Source organism: Rhinolophus sinicus, linkage group LG10, assembly GCF_036562045.2.
Source record: "Rhinolophus sinicus isolate RSC01 linkage group LG10, ASM3656204v1, whole genome shotgun sequence".
Taxonomy (NCBI): domain Eukaryota; kingdom Metazoa; phylum Chordata; class Mammalia; order Chiroptera; family Rhinolophidae; genus Rhinolophus; species Rhinolophus sinicus.
In genome coordinates, this window is record NC_133759.1 from 81,928,254 (window position 1) to 81,950,650 (window position 22,397).

Sequence of the window (22,397 nt, forward strand, 5' to 3'; positions counted from 1 at the left end):
ATATCTCTATTCCAATAAAATTCTGACATTTTTTGCTATTAAGAATGCAGTGTAGTGTTTTATCATTTTAAATATACTTGTTTTCTTCTCTAATTGGATAAAACTAGATTTTCTTCACATTGTATTTTTGCTACCAAGTAAGGCATATCTTTATATAATGTTATAACGTAGTCTGTAAAAAACTATTTACCTCAACCACACAAAAGTAATAAACAAATGGATGACCTTTGGAGTTTTTTCATGCTCCTTTACTAAAGATGTTACCTAATCATACCCAACAACGACCCTGCTAAACATATAATCAGGCTTGTCAGGAGTAGGAATATTTGAATATAACCTTTCTAGGCTGTAGTGACTATGCTAACCAGTCCTATCATTTACATTTATTATTAAAAACTTTAAAAATAATCTCATGTTGCTAATGTAAGGCTGTTCATTGGTGTGCCTTTCCCCAAAGGTGCTTTTATGACAGTTAGGATTAGGCTCAGCTGGATATTTATGAAAATTAAATAAATTAATAATAGTAGTTTCAACAATAAGTTTATTTTTCTCTTCACAAAGTAAGTTTGGAATTAAGGAAGTAGGAAAAATGAATATTGGTATAATCTTAACTATTTAGTTGAAACCTTTTGGGGTTATAAAAGGTAGTTGAACTAAAAACCAATTCTTTTTTCCAGGGTGAAAAACAACTTGTTAAAAAGAGGCTAAGAAAAGATTTTGCATTTAGATTTTCTCAAGTCATATTGTACATCGCTATTGAACAACTTGCTTGATAGCTTTTCAGATAACATATTTGGATAATCTTATGTCTTCTCTTCATATCCAAATCCCTCTGACTTTTAAAATACACAATATGAAGAATTATATTTCTCTTAAATATAGTTTTAAAAATTCTGTTTTCTCTACTTTGAGACCTGGCTATATTTCCACTTTCTAGAAGTGAATCAAAAATGTCTTTGAAACATTTTGAGTTTCATACAACGGTATTATTTGATGATTATGTTAACCTATATATATTTATTAATCTTAGTCTTCTAGATTTTCCATTTTAAAAGTGATATTGAATGAACGAACTGCAACTACGCGCAACAATGTGGATGAATCTCACAAATATTATATTGAGTGAAAGAAGCCAGACACATACAAAAGAGTACACTGTATGATTTCATTCATATAAAATTCAAAAACTAAAACCAGTTTGGAAGTCAGGATAGTAGTTACCATTGGAAGGGTGGGTACTGACTGAAAGGGGACACAAGGTGGGACTTCTGGTATGTGGATAATGTTCTATTTCTTGATCTGGGTGCTGGTGACACAGGTGTGCTTACTTTGTGAAAAATTTTCAGACTGTACACTAATGATTTATTCTCCTTTTTTGTATCTGTGTTGTAGTTCAAAAAAAAACCTTTAAAATGATAATTGTCTGTGAACTAGCTTGATTCCAACTTTTGCCAAGATTGCTGTTTATTTCTCTTTGAAGGTGCTAATGTGAACAGGGCTACAGCCAATAATGATCATACGGTGGTGTCACTGGCATGTGCAGGAGGTCACCTGGCAGTTGTTGAGCTACTCTTGGCTCATGGGGCCGACCCTACTCATCGACTCAAGGTATCCTACTTAAAAATAACTGAATTAATATATACATTACTATTAAAATATATAAAAATATGTATGTTTGATCACTTAGTGTATAATATTCATTACTATTTAAATGAGTTTTGATTTCATATGGCACAGATATAAGAAACTAAATGTGTATCATAATCATATTAAAAGAAGACATTTACAAATAATTAATTATGGTGTGAATTTTTCTCAGGATGGCTCAACAATGCTCATTGAAGCTGCAAAAGGTGGCCATACTAATGTTGTTTCTTACCTATTGGATTATCCAAACAACGTTCTGTCAGTTCCTACCACAGATGTGTCTCAGCTCACTCCACCTTCTCAAGATCAATCTCAGGTAAAGTAAAATAGAGCTTATTTGTAAATATAAATGTTCTTACAAATTGGGGGTTTTTGTTTAAAATTTATTTTAAGCAAAATTGGTTTGTTTCTGTTTTCTGTTACATTTTGAGATAAACATGATCCTAAATTCTTTAAGATTTATTTTCTTCAAAAGTGCATGGAAAGTTTTTCATCTTATTTATTAAAAACAGTGTTTTTAAAAAAACCAATACTGAATATAAAAATAAATATTCCAAGTTGTTGTCTTACTACAACTAGGTCTTTGGGGTTGTTTGTTTTCTAATGAATATGTTAAGCATAATCTTAAACCAAAAGAAATCTTTTCCCTTAGTATCTCCCAATACAGTTTTATTTATTGTAGAGATAGCTACTTTGTCAACCAGGAAAGTATAGTTAACCAGGATACATGCACCAAAAATTCATTAATTTTTAAACCTACCTAAAAATATAGAGAGTATACTAAGTATACAAAGTTCAGTGGAATCTTAAGTTCTGTTCTACAAAGTTATTCTGAGAACTGCTAAAATACCCCAATTCAGAAAATATGTTGGATTTTTTTTTTCTTTTGACCCATGTGGAATTTGAATGAGGGTAAATCAGCCAGTAAATATGTGATTTGTACTCCTAGCTATAATTGGAACCAGGAAGGCTTTCTTCTTATAAGAGGGTGATATTAATTGCATTTAACTTAAATCTTTCACTATTTGTAGATTGCCTGATTTGTCCAGTCAATATTCTCAGAGATTATCTGATTTTTAAGAAACAAAAATATTAATTTAGTGGTATAAAGAAAATCTTAAATAGGATCGCTGTTTCATTTATAGGCCTTTGTTCTTTCCTTGGTCTGAGATTATTTTTTTTCTGTATTAACTTTTTAGGTTCCACGTGTACCAATGCATACACTCGCCATGGTTGTACCTCCCCAAGAACCTGACAGAATTTCACAGGAGAACTCCCCTGCCCTACTAGGAGTACAAAAAGGTTAGTTATTGAATTATTTTCCTTAAAATGGGTATTTTATCATCTAATTAATGAATTCATAAAAATGTACCCATGATTAATTGAGGTAGGTAATTCTGAAAATGCTAATAATCTTACAGACTATGTAAAATAGAAAAGACATAAGTACTAGGAAAAAGAACTTCTTATTTTCCTGCTAACATATTGCTAGGTGTAGTTTTTATCTGGCACAGATGAAAATACTTAAGCAAACCAAATTCTTGATTATATTAAAGTAGCAAAAATTTATCAGACATTCATTTCCCATTTAACAATCCTTTAGCTAAACAATGGTATGATATGAGGAATGAAAATGTGTTGTCTAGTTAAGTCTTTGTAGCATTAATTCAATTCAGTGAGTGAGAAGTTTAAAAATTACATTTAGTTTCTTTCATGTAATGCAGAATATAGTGGGTTAACATCTGTCAATACGTGAACCTGGACAAATAACTATCAAAAAGTATATAAATAATATCCAAGTGAATATTAAGAATATACACTATTTAAAGGAGTTTATGAGCTCTGATATTTTTCTGCTGTCTTTTCATTTGTGGATATAAAAAAGTACCTTTGCTTGATAATCATGTATAGTTGTCATATCTGAGTTCTCTGAAATAAGAAAATAGGTAATTTGTAAGGTATTGAAAACAAATTTATGAGCATATTTCATTCAGTATATGATAATCAACCAAATCCCAGATATTTGAAATCACAATGAGATCTGGATATCCTAGTATCTTTAATACTGTTGGTTAGGGGTAACTGTTATAGCACCAAACAGAAGCTTCTTTAAAATTATATCAATTTTAGTAATGTAGAGTATTGAGGCTCTCCACCAAGGATTACTTCATTTCTAAACTATTAATTTCAGAGATAAAATGTCTATAGTCTGTCTGACTTATGCCAATTCTAGAAGCTTTCCTTGGACACCTAGCTATTCAAACTTTTCGGAAAATGAAGACTGCCATTTTTAATCTTAAAAGCACATTAAGCATGTGCTTGTTAAGAAATCTGAGCGTCATAATGGGTGCCAGCCTTTAGTAAAATATTTAAACCTAAATGCCTCTGATTTTGTTGTTTCTTGTTTGGCTAAACCCTATAGAGGACCGTAGTGACTTTGCCTTGGAAAATTCAGTACTAAATAAGAAATCTTTCAAAGAATTTATTATTAACACAGAGCCACAAAATAACCAAGAAATAAGCTAGGAAGGACATGAAGTATGTGCAGAAAGGAAGTTAAACATTTTAAATTTAGATTTAATATGTAAGTAAACTGAAATGTTTGGGTAGTGTTATTTTTAAATTGATACACAAATGAGTACTCGTATTTTTGCTTACTGAGATATCCCTTATTTAGTGTGTCTACTTAGTTTCTTCACTTTGATGTTTTATTACTTACTGAACACTATAAAAATGAACTAAACTTTTAAAAAATCTTTCATTTTTCTAAATCATTAGGGAAGGAAAAAATTAACTTGTACATCTAGACACTTGAGCACTTGCCGTTGCCAGCTGCCAAGTGGCATTGCCAACCTAATATTTATTTAGGCAGGATCAAACTGTGATAATGCATTGTATTAAAATGTAATGTGAAAATGTATCATGTCCATCATGGAATATTATATCACCATGAATTAGGAAAAATCAGTTGATATAAAAGTGCACACTGAATCGACAGGATACATAGAAAAACCTATCTTAAATTATTAAAGATATATTATTGCATTTTTCTCCTTAAAGTGGCTTCTTTTCCTTAAAACTTTTCATTATGTCTCTAAAGAAGTTCCTTTGAGTGATGAAATTGCTGTTTGACCCTTTTATTTTTTCTAAGTCTGTATATTACATCTGTGTTGCAAATGTGATTAGGGATGGAAGAAGTAAGTGTCCTTATTCTCTAAGATTTTCTTATTTTCTTCTTTTAGCAATCATCTTTTCAAGTTCTTATAACATTCATTTTTAAATAAGTCTTTTTATTATTTATATCTGCATCCTTTTAAAATATATTCATGCCCTTAAATCTTATCTAAGTGTTTTACATTTGTCTAGACTTCATCTATCTTGACCAATATTCTCCTGATTTAGGCAACTAATATCACTTACCTGTTGTTGGTTTTCAAGGATTCGTGATTCTAGGTGGCGTCTGACAGTCCTCAGAATCGCCTCTGTAAACAAAATGTGAAACTAAGTGAGAATGATATGCTCAGTTTTCTAGCATTATTTAGATTTATTAACTATAGCGAAGAATATTGAGATGAGAAAGGATGCATAAATAATATCAATGCTTTGCCTTTCCAAACTCAATTTTTAAAATAAATTTGTTGATTGAAGCCATTTGTTGTATCTAACTTGTTTGTTGTAAGATTCTAAAAGTGAGGACTCACGATTATTATTTATTTGCAGAGTATACCATTTAGAATTAATCTGTTGCAGAGCATTTAAATGATGTCGAGATAAACAAAACCTATATCTTTCGTGTGTACCTCAAGCCCTCTTGAGGAGTAATTTATTTTCTCTGAACTCCTACAGCACTTTATTGAATCTTCCTTCTGGATCTGGTCACTCCTATCCCTTCCCCTCCCCTATGGACTCAAGTATAGAAGGTGCTTTGATATTGTGGCTCGTCACTTATTTTACTTATTCCCTTTTATTCCTCTTTCCATTCCCTACTTAGCAATCATTCTGATGTGTTTGATGTGCAGATTGTTTTGTCCTTACAAAATGTTTACTACTTTATAGGTATGTTTAATTTACATAAATTGTATTATGCTGTAATCCCATTTTGATTTTTGCTTTTTTCCCTCTACACTGTTTTTAAGATCTATTTATGTGTCTACCTCTAGATTGTTTCTGCCTGCAGCACAGTGCTTCACCCTGTATATCCTCCATTTTTTTTTACCTGTTCTTTCTCCCAGTGATGGGTGCCCAGATTGCCTCTCATTCCTCACCATCACAGACAATACTGTGATGAAAATCCTGGTATGCCCCCGTTGTGGATCTGTGTGAGAATTTCTCTAGGATAAACTTAGGAGCAGAATTGCCTATCATAGAAATGCATAATGTTTATCTGACAGAGTACTACAAATTGCTCTCTAGAATGACTACAGCAGTTTGCACTCCCACCAGCAATGCATAAGGGTTCCTATATTATACTCCATTTCCATGCCTGCCACCCTTGGCTTTATCGTTATATTTGGACTTGTACATCTTTATCTCCTCTTTTAGACTGTAAGCTCCTAAAGGGCAGGGTTTATATTGTTCACCTTTGTATGGTCCACTATGCCTTGATTGTACTAGATGTTAAAAGTATTTGTTGAACAAACTAATGAATGCCAGGCTAAGAATATATAGATTATTCTGAAGGCAAAAGAAAATTACTAAGAATTTTTATAAGAAGAAAGACATTGTGATTAAAGATGATGTTTTAAAAAATTAATCGAGAAGTAGTATTCTAGAGTGGTGGGGAAAAGACTGAAAACAAATATAAATGTAAAGTAAGAATTAAATCAACATGCTGCTTTATATCCCAGAGTTGTTTATCAGAATAGGTAACATGAAAAGGTCTCATTTTTTTAATCAAATCATTAAAAGTGTACAGAAAACAATATGTGAACAGTGAATGAAATTGAGTGTTCTTATGGAAATTTTACTAGTCATATTCTCTATTTCAGTTGATTTCCATTATATAAGCAGGCTTACATGGATTTACATATGCCCCAATTTAATAATGTCTTTTGACATATAACTGTTTATGGGAAAAGGCAGAAGGTTGAATTAGTCTCTTTGCATGTAACATAAATGCTCTCTCTTTGGACATTCTCAGTTAACCTCACTGTGTTAAAGATGTATAGCATACCCTCTTACTTTGGGAAATTGTGAGACAGATATTTAAACATAAAGGAAAAAATGAGTCAATATGAGGCCAGTGGCTTTCATATTTGACTGTGACCACAATAAGAAATATTTTATATTGCAACCCAGGATACAATATAGATCTTATCCAAACAGAAATTCCAATAGATAATATATACTCTACTACATTTGAGAAATTGTAGTAGAGTATATATTGTTACTTTGGGAAATTTTGAGACTGATATTTAGACATAAAGAAAAAAGAGTCAATTTGAGGTCAGTGGCTTTCATATTTGACTGTGACCACAATAAGAAATACTTTATATTGCAACCCAGGACACAGTATACATCTATTTATCCAAACACAAATTCCATTAGATAAATATATACTCTACTACATTTGATGTACTGTTTTTTCCATTTTACTTCATCAGTAATTTTTTCTATTTCTATTTAAGAATCAGTTGGGAATGTTGTTTAAAAATCATTCTAGTAGTGTGGTGATGTAAAAAAGCAAAGGAATTGCAGAACAAGGTTTAAGTTTGATTAGACAAAACAAAGTAAGGAAATACGAAACCAAATCTAGATCCATCTCTATGTCATGTATTTTGTCCTTTGGCCATTATTTTTCTATTACACCGTATACTAATTATTTTAGACACAAAGATGATTGATATAATTAACTCATTTCAATAGTAAACTAAATATTTGGCAAGTGTACCTCATTCCCTCACTGTCCTTAAAAAAAAATTAAAGGCCCCGTTCTAAGCTGTCTCTATATCATGGTTTCCTATTACAAACTTTTTCTACTTTTATTAATGGAGGAAAAGTGAGAATTCAAGAAGTAGGATAGAAACCAAACCAAAGAGATGAGATGAGACTTTACCTACATTCCTAGATAGTACTTTATAATGTCACTAATGAATAGAATTATTTATTTATATCTAATAGTGGAGGTATTAGAAGGAGTTTGAACTCTTATTTTCTGGCGTCTTGTACTACTACTTTCCTATCTACTGAAAATTTTGTTGCTAAAAGGATACGTGTCACATTCTCTACTTATCCCCAAAATGGAAGGTTCTAGGAATGAGTAGGTGACATGATTTAATTTTTACCAACCTGGCTTATTCTTGATGTTCCTAGCTTGTGTTAGTGCTTTGGTGGGTATTTAGGCAATCCCACTAACTCCATGGTTAGAGATACTCAACCATTGGCTTTTTCGGGAAGAACTGCTTTTTGTGCATTACTTTCACCATCCTTTGTTTTTACTGCTACATGTGTTCTGGGCTTATAGTCTTTTATTCAGTTAAATAAGTTACTTTTAGTAATTTTGTGCTCTAAGCTTCTTGTATCTTATTTGTTAACAAGAAAGGGCCATTCCTATCTATTACTGTCCTCAAAATTCTAGTCTTATTTTGGATCATCTTATTATTTATAAGTTTTTAAGTTTGTGACCATCCAATATGGTCATATAATTACCAGTCTAGTTAGTGTTGAACTCTTACATGGATTTCTTTATTCTTATATACAAATTACATACCAACTATATAAGGGTGTTTTAAAATTAATAAATGTTTAAAGGAGCTTTATCACACAACTGAAATTTTCCTTGCTGGGCTAGCAGATTCATATATTGCTATTCATGCCAGTTAACTTCCCTCTTCTTAGCTGTTGTCATTAGGTACTTTGAACAAATAAATTGTAGGACCATGGATTCCTATATGATCTTATGGAAATAGGTATAAAATTATCTCTCAAAGCTAAAGGCTTTTGCTCTGAAAGAATCAAGTCTTTCTCCACCACTTCGCTGAGATAGAAATATAAAATTGAATATAGACACTACATGTTGCTGAAGTTTGCTTTTAAAGAATAATTCAGACTCTTAAAGTGATGGCAGTGTTTTTGGAACTGGTCTTCTGACCTTGTTAAAGACAGTGTCTAGCAGAAAAAATCTATTAGACTTTTCCAGTAATAACATGTTGCAGGTGTTTGAGCTACCTGCAGTTTTAAGATCTCCTAGCAAACAACAATGGAGTCTCTGAAGTTTTCTCTCTGGTGGTGTTGTCAGCCTCTTGCAATTCAGAGCATTTTAACATCTAAGGGGTGACCTTTTTCCTTTGGACTTGAGAATTATTTTAAATGAATTGGAAGGTCTTATTTTTAAAATTCTTAAGTTACCTATGTTATTCATATATGTTGACTGCAATCCAAAAGAATAGAGACAACTATTGTTTTTACCCAGTTCTTTTTTCAAAACAGCTTCATTGTTTAGTTTACATACCATGAAGTTCACTCATTTTAAGTGTACAATGCAATGAGTATTAATAAGTTTACAGAGTTGTGCAACCATCACCACCATCTAGTTTTGGAACATTTCCATCACTCCAAAAAGATCTCTCATGCCTGTTTATGATCAATCCTCATTCTCACCACTATTATCCCAGACAACCATTACTTTCCTTTCTATCTCTATAGATTTGCCCTTTCTCTATAAATTTGACACAAATGAAATTGCACAGTATGTGGTCTTTTGTGCCTTCTTTCACTTAGCATAATGTTTTCAAGGTTCATTTGTGTTGCAGGATAGTTTATTCCTTTTTATTGCTGAATAGTTCCAGTTCTTCCTAAACAAGCTTAAGTCTTGAATTTATCTCAAAGTAGTTATTTTATATTTCCTCCATTTTTAGTCCAGATGTTAGAATTGTTAATATTGATCATTATGTGTTCATGAGGAGAGTAACTTATGTGTGATTCAAAAACCTTAAAATAATACGTATTTGCTTCATTTTTAACATACATCATCAATATGAGTAATCCTATATGGGGAATCTGATTTTCTCCTAAGTAAAATTCCTTTTTTTATTTCTCTAATAGACTTTTACATAAAGAAGTTATTTAAACTCAAAATAATGTCTTTTGTGATATAAGTTTAATATAGTGTTCAGGTACAGAAGCATTCAAGACTTATCTAATGGATAATTTTAGAAGGATATGTCTTGAAGAAAATGATTTCACATTATATTTTGATATATTAAGAGAAACATTTTGGCAACTTGAAAAAGACTTTGATCTACTAGGTATAGTTTCTTGTAGTAACCTTTACTTACACAGTTAATGTTGTGGAAAGAACAGTTGGGCAGTAAACTAACATTGATAGTATCCTAACTCTACTTTGATACTACTTTAGATTTGATGTTCTTTAAAAAGTCCCATCAAATAAGCAGAATTTTGATATTTTTTTTCCTCTTTGATTTTCTTTTCTCTCTGCCCCTGTCTTAATTTCCAAAATCTTCCTATCCTAAAGATTAGATTTTTTTTAAATAAAAAATTCACATTTTTTTGAATTGGCAACATCTTCCCAGTTTGTGCTGTGTGAAATAGATGAGTATTGTCTTTACCTATCATTGTGTGAATCTTTGAACATTCATTCTACAGCATTAGTTATAAGGGTTTGGGGAGGGAGGTCCGTGTGTGTGGGAGGGGGAGCTGATTTTTTTTTTTTTTTTTTTAGCATGGCACTTTTTCAAACATTTTTCATGTGCTTAGGTACATCCAAGCAGAAGTCCAGTTCCCTGCAGGTAGCAGATCAGGACGTACTGCCACCTTTTCACCCATACCAGCCTTTGGAGTGCATAGTAGAGGAGACTGAAGGCAAGCTGAATGAACTGGGACAAAGAATTAGTGCTATTGAAAAAGCACAGCTTAAGTCATTGGAGTTAATTCAAGGTGAACCTCTGAACAAAGATAAGATAGAAGAACTTAAAAAGAACAGAGAAGAGCAAGTCCAGAAGAAGAAGAAAATACTGAAAGAACTGCAGAAAGTGGAAAGGCAGTTGCAGATGAAAACACAGCAGCAATTTACCAAAGAATACTTGGAAACCAAAGGTCAGAAAGACACAGTATCTCTACACCAGCAGTGCTCTCATAGAGGAGTCTTCCCAGAAGGGGAAGGAGATGGTAGTCTCCTAGAGGATCACTTTTCAGAGTTACCTCAGGTTGACACAATCTTATTTAAAGATAATGATGTTGATGATGAGCAACAGTCTCCACCATCGGCAGAACAAATTGATTTTGTCCCAGTCCAGCCTTTATCATCTCCACAGTGTAACTTTTCCAGTGACTTAGGTTCTAATGGGACAAATTCTCTTGAACTTCAGAAAGTATCAGGTAATCATCAGCTTATAGGACAGCCTCAGATTGCTATTACTGGACATGATCAGGGGCTGTTAGTTCAAGAACCAGAAGGACTAATGGTTGCAACTCCAGCCCAGACGCTTACCGACACTCTTGATGACCTGATAGCAGGTGGGTTAAGAAATATATCTGTAATAATTTCTCTTTAATCTGTGTGCTCAACTTCTTTACAAAACACCAACTTTGTATTTTACCATCGTAAAATTACGTATTTCTTGAGGTGTTTTGGAAGTGAATTTAATTAAACTCAATAGCACTAACACACAAAAGTGTGTTTTTCCCTCTTCTTTTTTGTTATTTGCAAAGGCAAAGAAGTAAAATTTCCATGAGCCTTTATTTTAGACATTTGGTATCAAAACCACCCTGTGTTTTGTCTTTGGTAGGAGACCTCAAAGTAGAATTTCTTTGTAGGCTTTAGAGATATTCACATAAGATTATACATTAAATTTTCCTGCTAGTGTTTTGATGTTTGGAAATCAGAATTCTAAATCACATTGCTTTTTCTTTATTTATAGTTTTATTAGATCAATTTAAATATTTCTAATTAAAGGGATGTCCAGAGAAAACTATAAGCATTCCATGTTGATACAGTATTTGTGGTTAGAAGATTTAAAGTATACAGAACTTATTGTGAACTTGATGATGATTTAGAGATTGGGATTTTTATGTTAACTGTCTTGATGAAAGCACACAGACAAACACTCACACACCCTCCCTCCCCCACCCACTCACACACACACACACACACACACACACACACACACAAGAAAAAAAGAAAAGAAAGGCCTGGTAACCTTAAAGTATATGTTTCTGTTTATTTTTTTGTGGAAAATTACAACTAGATATGAAATGAGGTGCACAAGTTTACTTTCCCTTTCATTGTCCTTGCAGCAGTGGGAAAACAGTGCAATTAATCATTTACCTTCCTAAAGATGGCTGGTGAATGTATCACCTCCATGAGAGCCCAGTTCAGAAATGCAGCCAGAATGGCTGTTGACAGTGGATGAAGACCGAGAACTAAGATGTAGCTGGAGTGATATTCAAAGGCAGGCCAGTCCTCTGTCTCTTGATTGCAACATTTTTTTCCTTACTGTTGTCTGTTTCCTCTTGTCATATTCTCCTCCCCTCCTCCCATCCCAATTATGCTATCCCAGTTTCCTTTCTTTTGTGAGCCTTTAGTCTTCCTAATCTTTACTGAATCTTTTAAAATGTGGAATAAGATTACTTGAATCAGGAATTTTATTGGGCATGTGTATGACTTCCATTGGTTATAGAATTGTAATACTGCCAGTGAGGCTCCTCTGATATGTAATAGTTATCACTGTGCAGAGGAGGGATATCTTAGTTTCTGTAAAGAAAATAAAAATGCTGGGGAATGTTTTAAGGAGTTAGATTCTTTATTCTTTAATTTGGATTTTTGTATCTTCAGCCCACAGCCACTTAACTCAAATTAACTTTGTGTCATTAACTTTGAGAGTTGCTATAAATTATGAATAAGCTTTTATAGTTCATTTATAGTTCTAGTTTCTAATCTGAGTAAAAGCAGATATTAGAGTGTGAAATATGATTATGAATAATAATGAAACTTGTGACCTAAGAGTAACATTTTTAAGACTCAGGGTTCTACAAATAGCATTATAATGTTCCTAATTAAATTCTCAGTTTGCAGCTATGAAACCCATATTATTGATCAGTCTAGTTTTGTTCTAACTTAGGACGTGTTTTTTGTTTGTTTGTTTGTTTGTTTGTTTGTTTGTTTGTTTGTTTTAAAGAATGTCAAAACAATTTTGAAGGTAACTTGTAGATAGGAACTTTATGATAGTATTAACAGACGGTTGGATGGTTCTTGTAGGGGAGGTCAAATTTTATTTCACTGAAATATTTGTTAAATTGAAATGGTGTTTTATAAAGTTCACCTGAAATTTCAAAAAGCTGACTTAGAAAACATCTTTTAATTATATATAATGTTAATATAAACTAATAATATTTAATTTCTGTTAGACATTAATGTCTAGTGATAGATGGCCTACCATAGTGTACGATGTTCTTTTATTCATAAGCTTTAACTTGTAAGTCAGCCAATAAATACAAAAATTATCTTCATATAAAAAATTTCCATTTTTATGGAGGTTATCTGTTTTAAAATGTATAGCAAGAATTAGATTTTCTTTGTTCATTATAATGAACTGTCTCCGTTAGTTTAAAAAAAAGTTACTTCATTAAGTCCAAGTTTCTCTTAATTTTTTTAATTAAAGGTGAAAGAAATTAGACAAGGATTAATTAGGCAAATACGTAATTCTACAATTGTATATGTTAAAATTGATAGGAGTATATAGATCAAAGATTAATTTTACGTAAATTAAATCTTGTTCTCATCCTTTGTATTTAATAAAGGACTGAATACAGTACATCTTACAGTTTTACTTTAAAGAATATTCATTTATAATAGCAATAAATTTCACTCTTTATAGGAATATTTTTCTTTGTTGCTGTTAGATTCTCAAAGCTTGTCATGATAATGAGTTGTTAGATACATTATTTACTAATTCCGTGACTCGATTAGCTGACTGACTTAGTCTTTTAGTATATAGTTGTATTTGTGTCGTATTTGATGTGGTCCTGACAGAATGTATGTAAACTCTTGATCAGGAGCTAAGGTCCTTTTCTTCTGAAAATAAGGGTTGGGTTTTAGAAATTATCACAATAGCAAGTGATTCTCATTTCAAGTGTCTAGAACTGAGGTCTGGAAATTTAAAACAATTTAAACAAATTCAAAATAGCTTTGACCATTGAGTGATTCTAGAAATACCTAATAAAAATATCATTAATATATAAAGAAGATTTGCTAAAAATCAACTAATATTAATTTATTCATTTATTGAGCGCTTACCGTGTACCAAGCTCTGTGCTAAATACTTTATATACATTATCTCATGGGCTATTTATAATAATCCTATGACATGGTACTTTTCCCACCTGTTTTTCTGTTGAAAAACTGAGGCTTATGGAAATTTTGTTGCTAGTAAGTGCCAAGATTCAAAGTAAGTTCAGCCAGGTTTAAGAACCTTAGATGTAACATGCATGCATCTGATTCAACTTGAAGTTCTGAATTTATCTTAAAGATATTGTTATTTCCTTAGACTTCTAAATTCTATTAAATAAAAATTTCTGTATTACTTTTATATTAAGATTTGATGTGCATGTAAGGCTTAGTATAGTTTTGTGACTTTAGCACATTGTTACTGTTGTTGCCACCTTAGTAGTCTCTCTTAAACAAATTCCACTTCAAAAGGATTTTACTTTAAATAATCCTACGGTAGTTCATGTAGGCTTAAAAATAAAAAGGTAATTAGGAAATTCTCTCATTTCTGAGGGAATTTACAATAAAATATCAATAATTTTCTCTACTAGATGTTAATATTTTATGTATACATTTTTATTTATTTACGTGAAACAGAGTTACTAACGAGATGCCAAAAATGTATGCACATGACTTGTATTCGTCTTTTATTATCGGTATATATTGAGTATTATAATCTTAGTAGTGTTTTCCTTTCTTAAAATATGCATACTTTTTTTGGCACCTTCTATATTATATAAAACAGATTATAGTGATTTAATTTACTAAAACCTTACAACATAGTTTATGTACACCTAGTATCTGAGATTTTTATATAATAAGGTTTATTATTATCTTCCATATTGCCTACAAAACTATCTTAAATTTCATAAAGAATTAAGTAGAATATTACACTTAGTTCTTTTATCACCCCATTTTAGAATAGTGCACAAATTTAATTTGAATTATATAGTGACTTTTGTGGTAATGATCTTAGTCATTTTCAGACAGTTTGTTCAGAGGTAGGAAACATTTTAGAATTTGTGAAAATGTCATGGTCCTGGTATAATGTTATCTTAATAAAACTTTTATTCCACATGTACCTTTAAATCTTTGCTACTCTCTAGTTTTATTTTTATAACCTTTAATGTGTAATTAATTCTATTAAAGTCACTTCTATGGAATGTTTCTGATTGCCATTGCAAAGAGGGAAAAATGTTTCTACGATAATGTTGTAGAAAATGTATAATAGTTGATGTAACAATACATTTTGGTAATAGAGCTGTTAAATGCACAAAAACATTTTTTAAAAGTCAACTCTGTAAAATTTTTTATAATACCACAATCTGGCATACCATTCTAATCAACTATTTAAAAATTTTTTAAATATCTGTTTTTCATAATAGCAAAAAGATAACATGAATAAACAAAATAATGATAGAAAAGTAGTTCTTTAGTAAGATATATGTTACTATTATGAGACCACTGTTAAAATCTCATATCATGCTGTATATCAGTCTTCAGTGTCTTGCTTTCTGGGGCTGTTTTCCAAATATGTCAGCTATTTTGAGGAAGTATAACAAAATATTATCTGCTTTTAATTCATTGAATGACCAAATATTTTAAAGCTCTTTTTCCATGTGCATGTTCTTATAGGTGAGACAAATACATATAATAATCATTCCTATTTGTAAATGGATAGTTAAATTATGTATAGTTATATGGTGACAGAAGCTGCAGAAATTCATATTGCCAAGATAATTTTATTTATATATATATATATATATATATATATATATATATACACATTGGTGCGGAAGAAGGGTGGACAGCTTATATAGAAACATATTTGAACATCTTAAAATTTGCTCTTATTTAGAGAAGTTGTATACTAAACTTAGTCATTCACACTTGTGAACGGTATCCTGGATTGAAATCCAGATCTATCAAAAATCTAGAGAAAACATTCTCCAACACTTGGAATGCTTACATTTTCCTTTAAGACCTCTGTGTTTTTTATTGACTTTTATTCTGGGTAATAGAAGTTTATTGCCATCACCGAAGCTTTGTTGTTTTTTACTATGTTATTAATGATTATATTTTTTCTGAGTTTTTTCTTTCTTGAGTAGTGTTTTTATTTTCAATACAGTGAATAATAGTACTGAAAGTCCTCTAAAATACTGGATAATTACATTTATTGAGTACTTACCATATACCAAACACTGTGTTAAATGTTTTTCATTCATTATCACATGGGCAACTTACAACATCCCTCTAACAGAGGTCCTATTTCCCCCTCTATGAGGTAAACTCCATCTCTAATGAAACATAAGAAATACGGAGAGACATAAAGATATAATTTCAATTAACTTCAGTTTTCAAACACACCAGATGAGATCCCAAATAAAAGTTACAATGTTTATTTTTAAAATAGTTTGATTTTCCAACATTGATTTCATTTTAGTACATTTTCAAAGTAAATACTGAATTTTAAAGATGCATGTTCTCTGCTATTTATGTGAGAAATATTCTAACTTGTTCTCCCCTTATTTTTATTTTTAGCTTTTTGCATTATTTTCAGGATATTTTTATCTAATTGCCTTTTAGAAATTAAGATACAAAATTCATTTTTTTTTGGAAACTATTTTCTCCCTACTGACAATGTAAAAGGCTACCATCTGTTGTATTGTATTAAATACCTGGCACCGTGCTAAGTATTTTACCTGCATTACTTCAAGTAGTCTTTCCAACAACCTTACAAGGCAGGTTCTATTATTATCATCCCTGTCTTTTACATCAGGAAAATTGAGGCTCTGAGAGGTTTAATTACTTGCTCAAGATCAGAAAGTCACTGGTGGAACTGGGATTCAAACATAGGTTCATCTGACTCCAAAGCTTATGATTTAACGACTACATTATATTACTGCTGTAGAATTTTATGTTTTCTGAACTTTTTGTATATAAATGACTTTACTTTTTAAGTAGAATTCAACAATATCAATATTGTTTTTCAGCTGTGAGTAGCAGAGTGCCTACTGGTTCAAACAGTTCCTCTCAGACCACAGAATGTCTTACACCTGAACCCTGTTCGCAGTCTCCAAGCAATGTGGCTTCTCAGTCTATGCCCCCTGTGTATCCTTCAGTTGACATTGATGCACATGTGAGTAGACTGCTGTATTTAAACTTGTTTTGCACATTTTGATTTTTCTTTGTTTGGAGAGGAAAATTATCATTGTGCATTCATTGTGAAAATGTTATTTGCTCTTCAACTGATAACGCTGTTGTAAACAAAACAAAATCTAACTTATTTTTTTCCCTTTTAGACGGAGAGTAATCATGACACAGCATTAACATTAGCTTGTGCAGGTGGTCATGAAGAACTTGTATCCGTACTCATTGCACGAGATGCTAAAATTGAGCACAGAGACAAAAAAGGTAAGAAATGTCAGTCAGAAATAAAATCTGAGTGTAGTTACATCAGAAAACAGTTTTTTCACTCTCAGTAAGTAGTTCCTAGACTAGCTCATTGAAAATATGGGTAAACGTATTTCAGTTAGGAATATCCAGATATGTTCATCTACAGAGCCAAATTCTTTTCCAAAAATTCAAAAATTAGACTGGAGATTCATCAGTGAAGTACAGCAAGTTGTGGTTGCCTTTCTCCTTAACCCAAAAGTAGAGCATGCAGAAGTATCAAAGTTCATTATGAGCATAAACTTGATTGTTTTGTTTGGCTTAGCATTTCCTTTTTATCAGGCATTTATGGATTTTTGTCACTGACAAATTAGGGTTTAAAGAAGTTTTATTTAAATGGTTTTAAGTATCTGCCCTAAAGACTTTTTCTACTAAAACAATAGACAATTGGAAACAGTGGCTTGATAAGTAAAAACCACAGATTTGTTTGAGATTTTTATTTTCTGATTTAGGTTTCACACCACTGATCCTGGCAGCAACAGCTGGGCATGTTGGAGTTGTTGAAATCCTTTTGGATAAAGGTGGAGATATAGAAGCACAATCTGAACGAACTAAGGATACTCCACTTTCATTGGCATGTTCTGGTGGACGCCAGGAGGTATGTCAATGTTAATTTTCATTTTGTACACATTTGGCTTCTATTTAAAATATGCATATGCTTAGTAATTGAGCTAAACAAAAAAACTTGCATGTGTTTTGACGTCCCATATGCTAAATTTAATGAAAATGGTAAATGCCCTTTTAAGGAGTCTGTTTCTTGTTCTTTAGGCAAAATAAAAGTTCTCTTTATGCTTACATTTATTGGGGCTGAATGAACCAAAACCCTAACACATCTGAAATGCAAATTCATCACTCAACAGTTGATGAATAGAAAGAGTAACAGCTTATTATTTCAAGACAATTGGGGTTTCAAAGCTCTGAATTCCTTGATATGAAATTGAATCCGTTTCTCTTATGCTGATATTTGAATACATAGGGCCTAATTAAAATGTCAGATATTTAGACAGGAAGTTATAGGTCCCATTTCTTTGTGCTTCCTTCATTATAAGTTGAACCCTTAGTGTAAACTGGATTTCTCTGTTCATATTTTATTTTGTAGGTGGTAGACTTGCTGCTGGCTCGAGGTGCAAATAAAGAGCATAGGAATGTGTCTGATTATACACCACTGAGTCTAGCTGCATCTGGAGGATATGTTAATATCATTAAGATTCTGCTTAATGCTGGGGCAGAAATTAATTCAAGGTACTTATCACCTGTTCATTTTATTACTCATGAATAGTTACTACCTAGAATAAGTGTCTTCCTCTAAATTTGTGGACAGATACCATTTTTAATTAAGATAGTACTAAAGTTACAAGGCCAACAATTATTCCTATAATGTGCTTATTTAAGCTGTGATTATTTAATCACAGTTTATTTCAGCTGAGGTGGCTGTTTTGAAAGAGGCCTCATTCAGAAAGAACTTTGTTATGTATAGTTGGAAATTTATAACCTCTAAATAGGGATTATGTTTTAAATTGTGAGATTTTCCTATTCTTAGTAGTCTAAACAAATAAAATCATTCATTGATGTTAGAAACCTTTCTTTTTACTGAAACATTTTCATCTTTTATATTCTGTGCTTTTTAAAAAACAATAGACAACATATTATTTTAATTTTCTAAGTACATTTCCCTCCTTAGGACTGGGAGTAAATTAGGTATTTCTCCCCTGATGTTGGCTGCAATGAATGGACATGTTCCTGCAGTGAAATTGCTGCTTGATATGGGTTCAGACATTAATGCCCAAATAGAGACCAATCGAAACACGGCTCTCACCTTGGCCTGTTTTCAAGGCCGAGCAGAAGTAGTGAGTTTGCTTCTGGACCGAAAAGCCAATGTTGAACATAGGGCAAAGGTAAGCATTTTACAACTTATCAGCTTCTTCAGATATATTTGTTCTGGCAGAAAGAGTATGGCATTTCAACTCAAATTGAATGTGCTATTTTAAATTGTCATAAGTTAAAAGTGGTGCCCCAACGCAAGATTGGGGAATGGGGCTACACAGTGGTCAGTGACACATTATCACCAGTCATGACTTTTATTAAGGACAGTGAAGAAACAGAATCAGTACTTTTTCCAGCTGCAGTCTTGAGTGGCACCTTTTTTGTTTCTTAACTTTTATTTATTTTAAGTGTGTTTTTCCAGGACCCATCAGTTCCAAGTCAAGTAGTTGTTTCAATCAGTTGTGGAGGGCGCAGCCTACAGTGGCCCATGTGGGGATTGAACCGGAACTGGCCACCTTGTTAAGAACACCGCGCTCTAACCAACTGAGTGCTGCTCACATTGATTGGCACTTTTTTTTTTTTTTTTTTTTAATTGGGGAACATTGAGGAATAGTGTGTTTCTCCAGGGCCCATCAGCTCCAAGTCGTTGTCCTTCAATCTAGTTGTGAGGGCGCAGCTCAGCTCCAAGTCCAATCGCCGTTTTCAATCTTTAGTTGCAGGACCGGCAACCTTGTTTTTGAGAGCTCGCGCTCTAACCAACTGAGCCAAACACCCCCCTGAGTGGCACTCTTAATCCTCCAGTTTACAACTTTTATTTTAGGGGAACAGGACTTTATTGGGGAACAGTGTGTACTTCCAGGACTTTTTTCCAAGTCAAGTTGTTGTCCTTTCAGTCTTAGTTGTGGAGGGTTTTGTTCAGCTTCAAGTTGTTGTCCTTCCAGTCTTAGTTGTGTAGGGCACAGCTCAGCTCCAGGTCCAGTTGCCAGTTGCTAGTTGCAGGGGGCAGAGCCCACCGTCCCTTGCGGGAGTCGAACCGGCAACCTTGTGGTTGAGAGGACACGCTCCAACCAACTGAGCCATCCTGGAGCTCAGCGGCAGCTCAGCTCAAGGTGCCGTGTTCAATTTTAGTTGCATGGGGCGCTGCCCAACATCCCTTGCGGGACTCGAGGAATTGAACTGGCAACCTTGTGGTTGAGAGCCCGCGCTCCAACCAACAACTGAGCCATCCGGGAGGCAGCTCAGCTCAAGGTGCCATGTTCAATCTTAGTTACAGGGGACAGAGCCCACCATCCCTTGCGGGACTCGAGGAATTGAACTGGCAACCTTGTGGTTGAGAGCCCACTGGCCCATGTGGGAATCGAACCGGCAGCCTTCGGAGTTAGGAGCACGGAGCTCTAACCGCCTGAGCCATCGGGCCGGCCCCAGTTTACAACTTTTGAATGTAGTAAGATGATTTTATAGTAAGACATTTTTATAGTAAGGTTATTTTGTAGAGTCCTTTAAGGTAGATTTTTAAAAGAAGTCCTGTAATGAGGCATGTGCTTACTGGTGGTAAAAAAACCCCAGTCAAAAAATTACTGCATAGGTTATAAATTGAAGACAGCTAAAATCGGATCTGACCATGACAGATTCTGATAATTTCATGTATTTGGCATTTAGAAAGTAGAAGTTAGTATGTCAGTGTTTTGAATTTCTTTGCTTAGAACTATTACGTACTTTAGAACACGGGAAAATGTAGCTTATATAGAATTCTTAATGATCAGACAATGGCCAATCTAGTAGTTATTTTAAATTGGACGGGTTTAAGTGAAAATCTCACATTTTCTCCCTGAACTTCATTAGTTATAGTTCTTAAAATGTAATGCAACGGTTACATTTTTTTTTAACCCTAGCAATGAGGAAGTATAATTTTCCCTCAGAATTTTCATCACACAAAGAGAAATGAGCCTTTCCTGCTATCCAGTTTATCTCTTTGTATTATAAGTATGACTCACTTGTCTATTAGAAGCCCTGGAGAAATCCATGTTATTTTGGAAATGATATCAGTAGAAAATGTCTTTTGGCAAAAATGTCAGAGAGTAATGAGCAAAAGACAAATACGCATTAAATTTGTGAAGCGTGATATTTTAATCTGTTTTACCCAAATTTGAATAGGATTGAAGGAATTTACCCTGAGTTATTTTTTAGCAAACTGCATTCTCAGAAAAAGCATATTCAACATTTTGCCTTATTTAATTTTTTATTCATGTTAAATATCTCTTTCATTGTGCAGAGAAGTTTTTGTCTCATGTAATTTATAACAGCATAGAAGTTACAAAATTTTTTTTTCATTTTAGCATGGGGTAGTGTAAGTTAATTCATTCTAGCTTGTGTAATTGAATATAACAATTTTCACTTTCTGTTTAGTGGAATTCAAGACTATGAATATTGCTTAGCTCTTTTATGAAAGAAAATCAGAAATAGAAAACACAAGTCAATTGTTTGTCTTTTAAAGAAATTATATTAATGTACTTGAATAATTTTTGGTTTAAACAGACTGGTCTTACCCCCTTGATGGAAGCTGCTTCTGGAGGATATGCAGAGGTTGGAAGAGTTCTCCTTGATAAAGGAGCAGATGTCAATGCCCCCCCTGTGCCTTCCTCAAGAGATACCGCTTTAACAATAGCCGCAGACAAAGGTCACTACAAATTTTGTGAGCTCCTGATTAGTAGGTGGGTACATTTTATATTTGTAGATAGAACTTCTGTAATCCCTTCCACTTTTCAGAGCCTTGAAAGTTAATAAAATCATTCTATTTTACTGACATTTTAAAGAACATAGGATTTGCATATTTTTTAAAAGATAAAAGACAAATAGAGAAAAAGAGACAAAGTCTGCCTCTTCTCATAGGAGACAAACTATATTAACATTTTTTTTTTTATAGGGGAGCCCATATTGATGTTCATAACAAGAAGGGAAACACACCACTTTGGTTGGCATCCAATGGTGGTCATTTTGATGTGGTGCAATTGCTCGTGCAAGCTGGTGCTGATGTGGACGCAGCAGATAACCGGAAAATCACACCTCTTATGTCAGCATTTCGCAAGGTAATTTGATATGGGGGGGGTATAAAATTGAATAATTTTAAATCAATTCTAAGTTGAAACCATGGGAGAAAGATAAGTTGATCTCGGACAATTGACTCTATTTCTATACACAAATCAGTGCTATCTTTCCACCCTCTTTGTGGCCAGATCTAAGAGCTAGATGGTAGTTCACTGACGATGAGCAACTTTATTATTAAATCACTTGGTGTGGTGACTAGTTTTGT

At 32.9% G+C, this 22,397-nt stretch overlaps 1 protein-coding gene across 9 annotated transcripts in view; it reads left to right on the plus strand.

Moving 5' to 3' along the window:
* ANKHD1 (ankyrin repeat and KH domain containing 1) overlaps positions 1-22,397 on the plus strand; it is a 113,192-nt gene that overhangs the window by 67,732 nt on the left and 23,063 nt on the right. For 7 of the 9 annotated variants that reach the window (XM_074313637.1, XM_019740240.2, XM_074313634.1 and 4 more), the window contains 11 exons: positions 1,481-1,608; positions 1,820-1,963; positions 2,847-2,949; positions 10,363-11,121; positions 16,864-17,009; positions 17,173-17,284; positions 17,776-17,921; positions 18,423-18,565; positions 19,005-19,218; positions 21,623-21,798; positions 22,011-22,173. In XM_074313637.1, the coding sequence (XP_074169738.1) occupies positions 1,481-1,608; positions 1,820-1,963; positions 2,847-2,949; positions 10,363-11,121; positions 16,864-17,009; positions 17,173-17,284; positions 17,776-17,921; positions 18,423-18,565; positions 19,005-19,218; positions 21,623-21,798; positions 22,011-22,173 (2,234 nt within the window). The remainder of the gene's footprint in view (positions 1-1,480; positions 1,609-1,819; positions 1,964-2,846; positions 2,950-10,362; positions 11,122-16,863; positions 17,010-17,172; positions 17,285-17,775; positions 17,922-18,422; positions 18,566-19,004; positions 19,219-21,622; positions 21,799-22,010; positions 22,174-22,397) is intronic. The other 2 variants (XM_074313640.1, XM_074313639.1) reach the window with 1 other exon arrangement.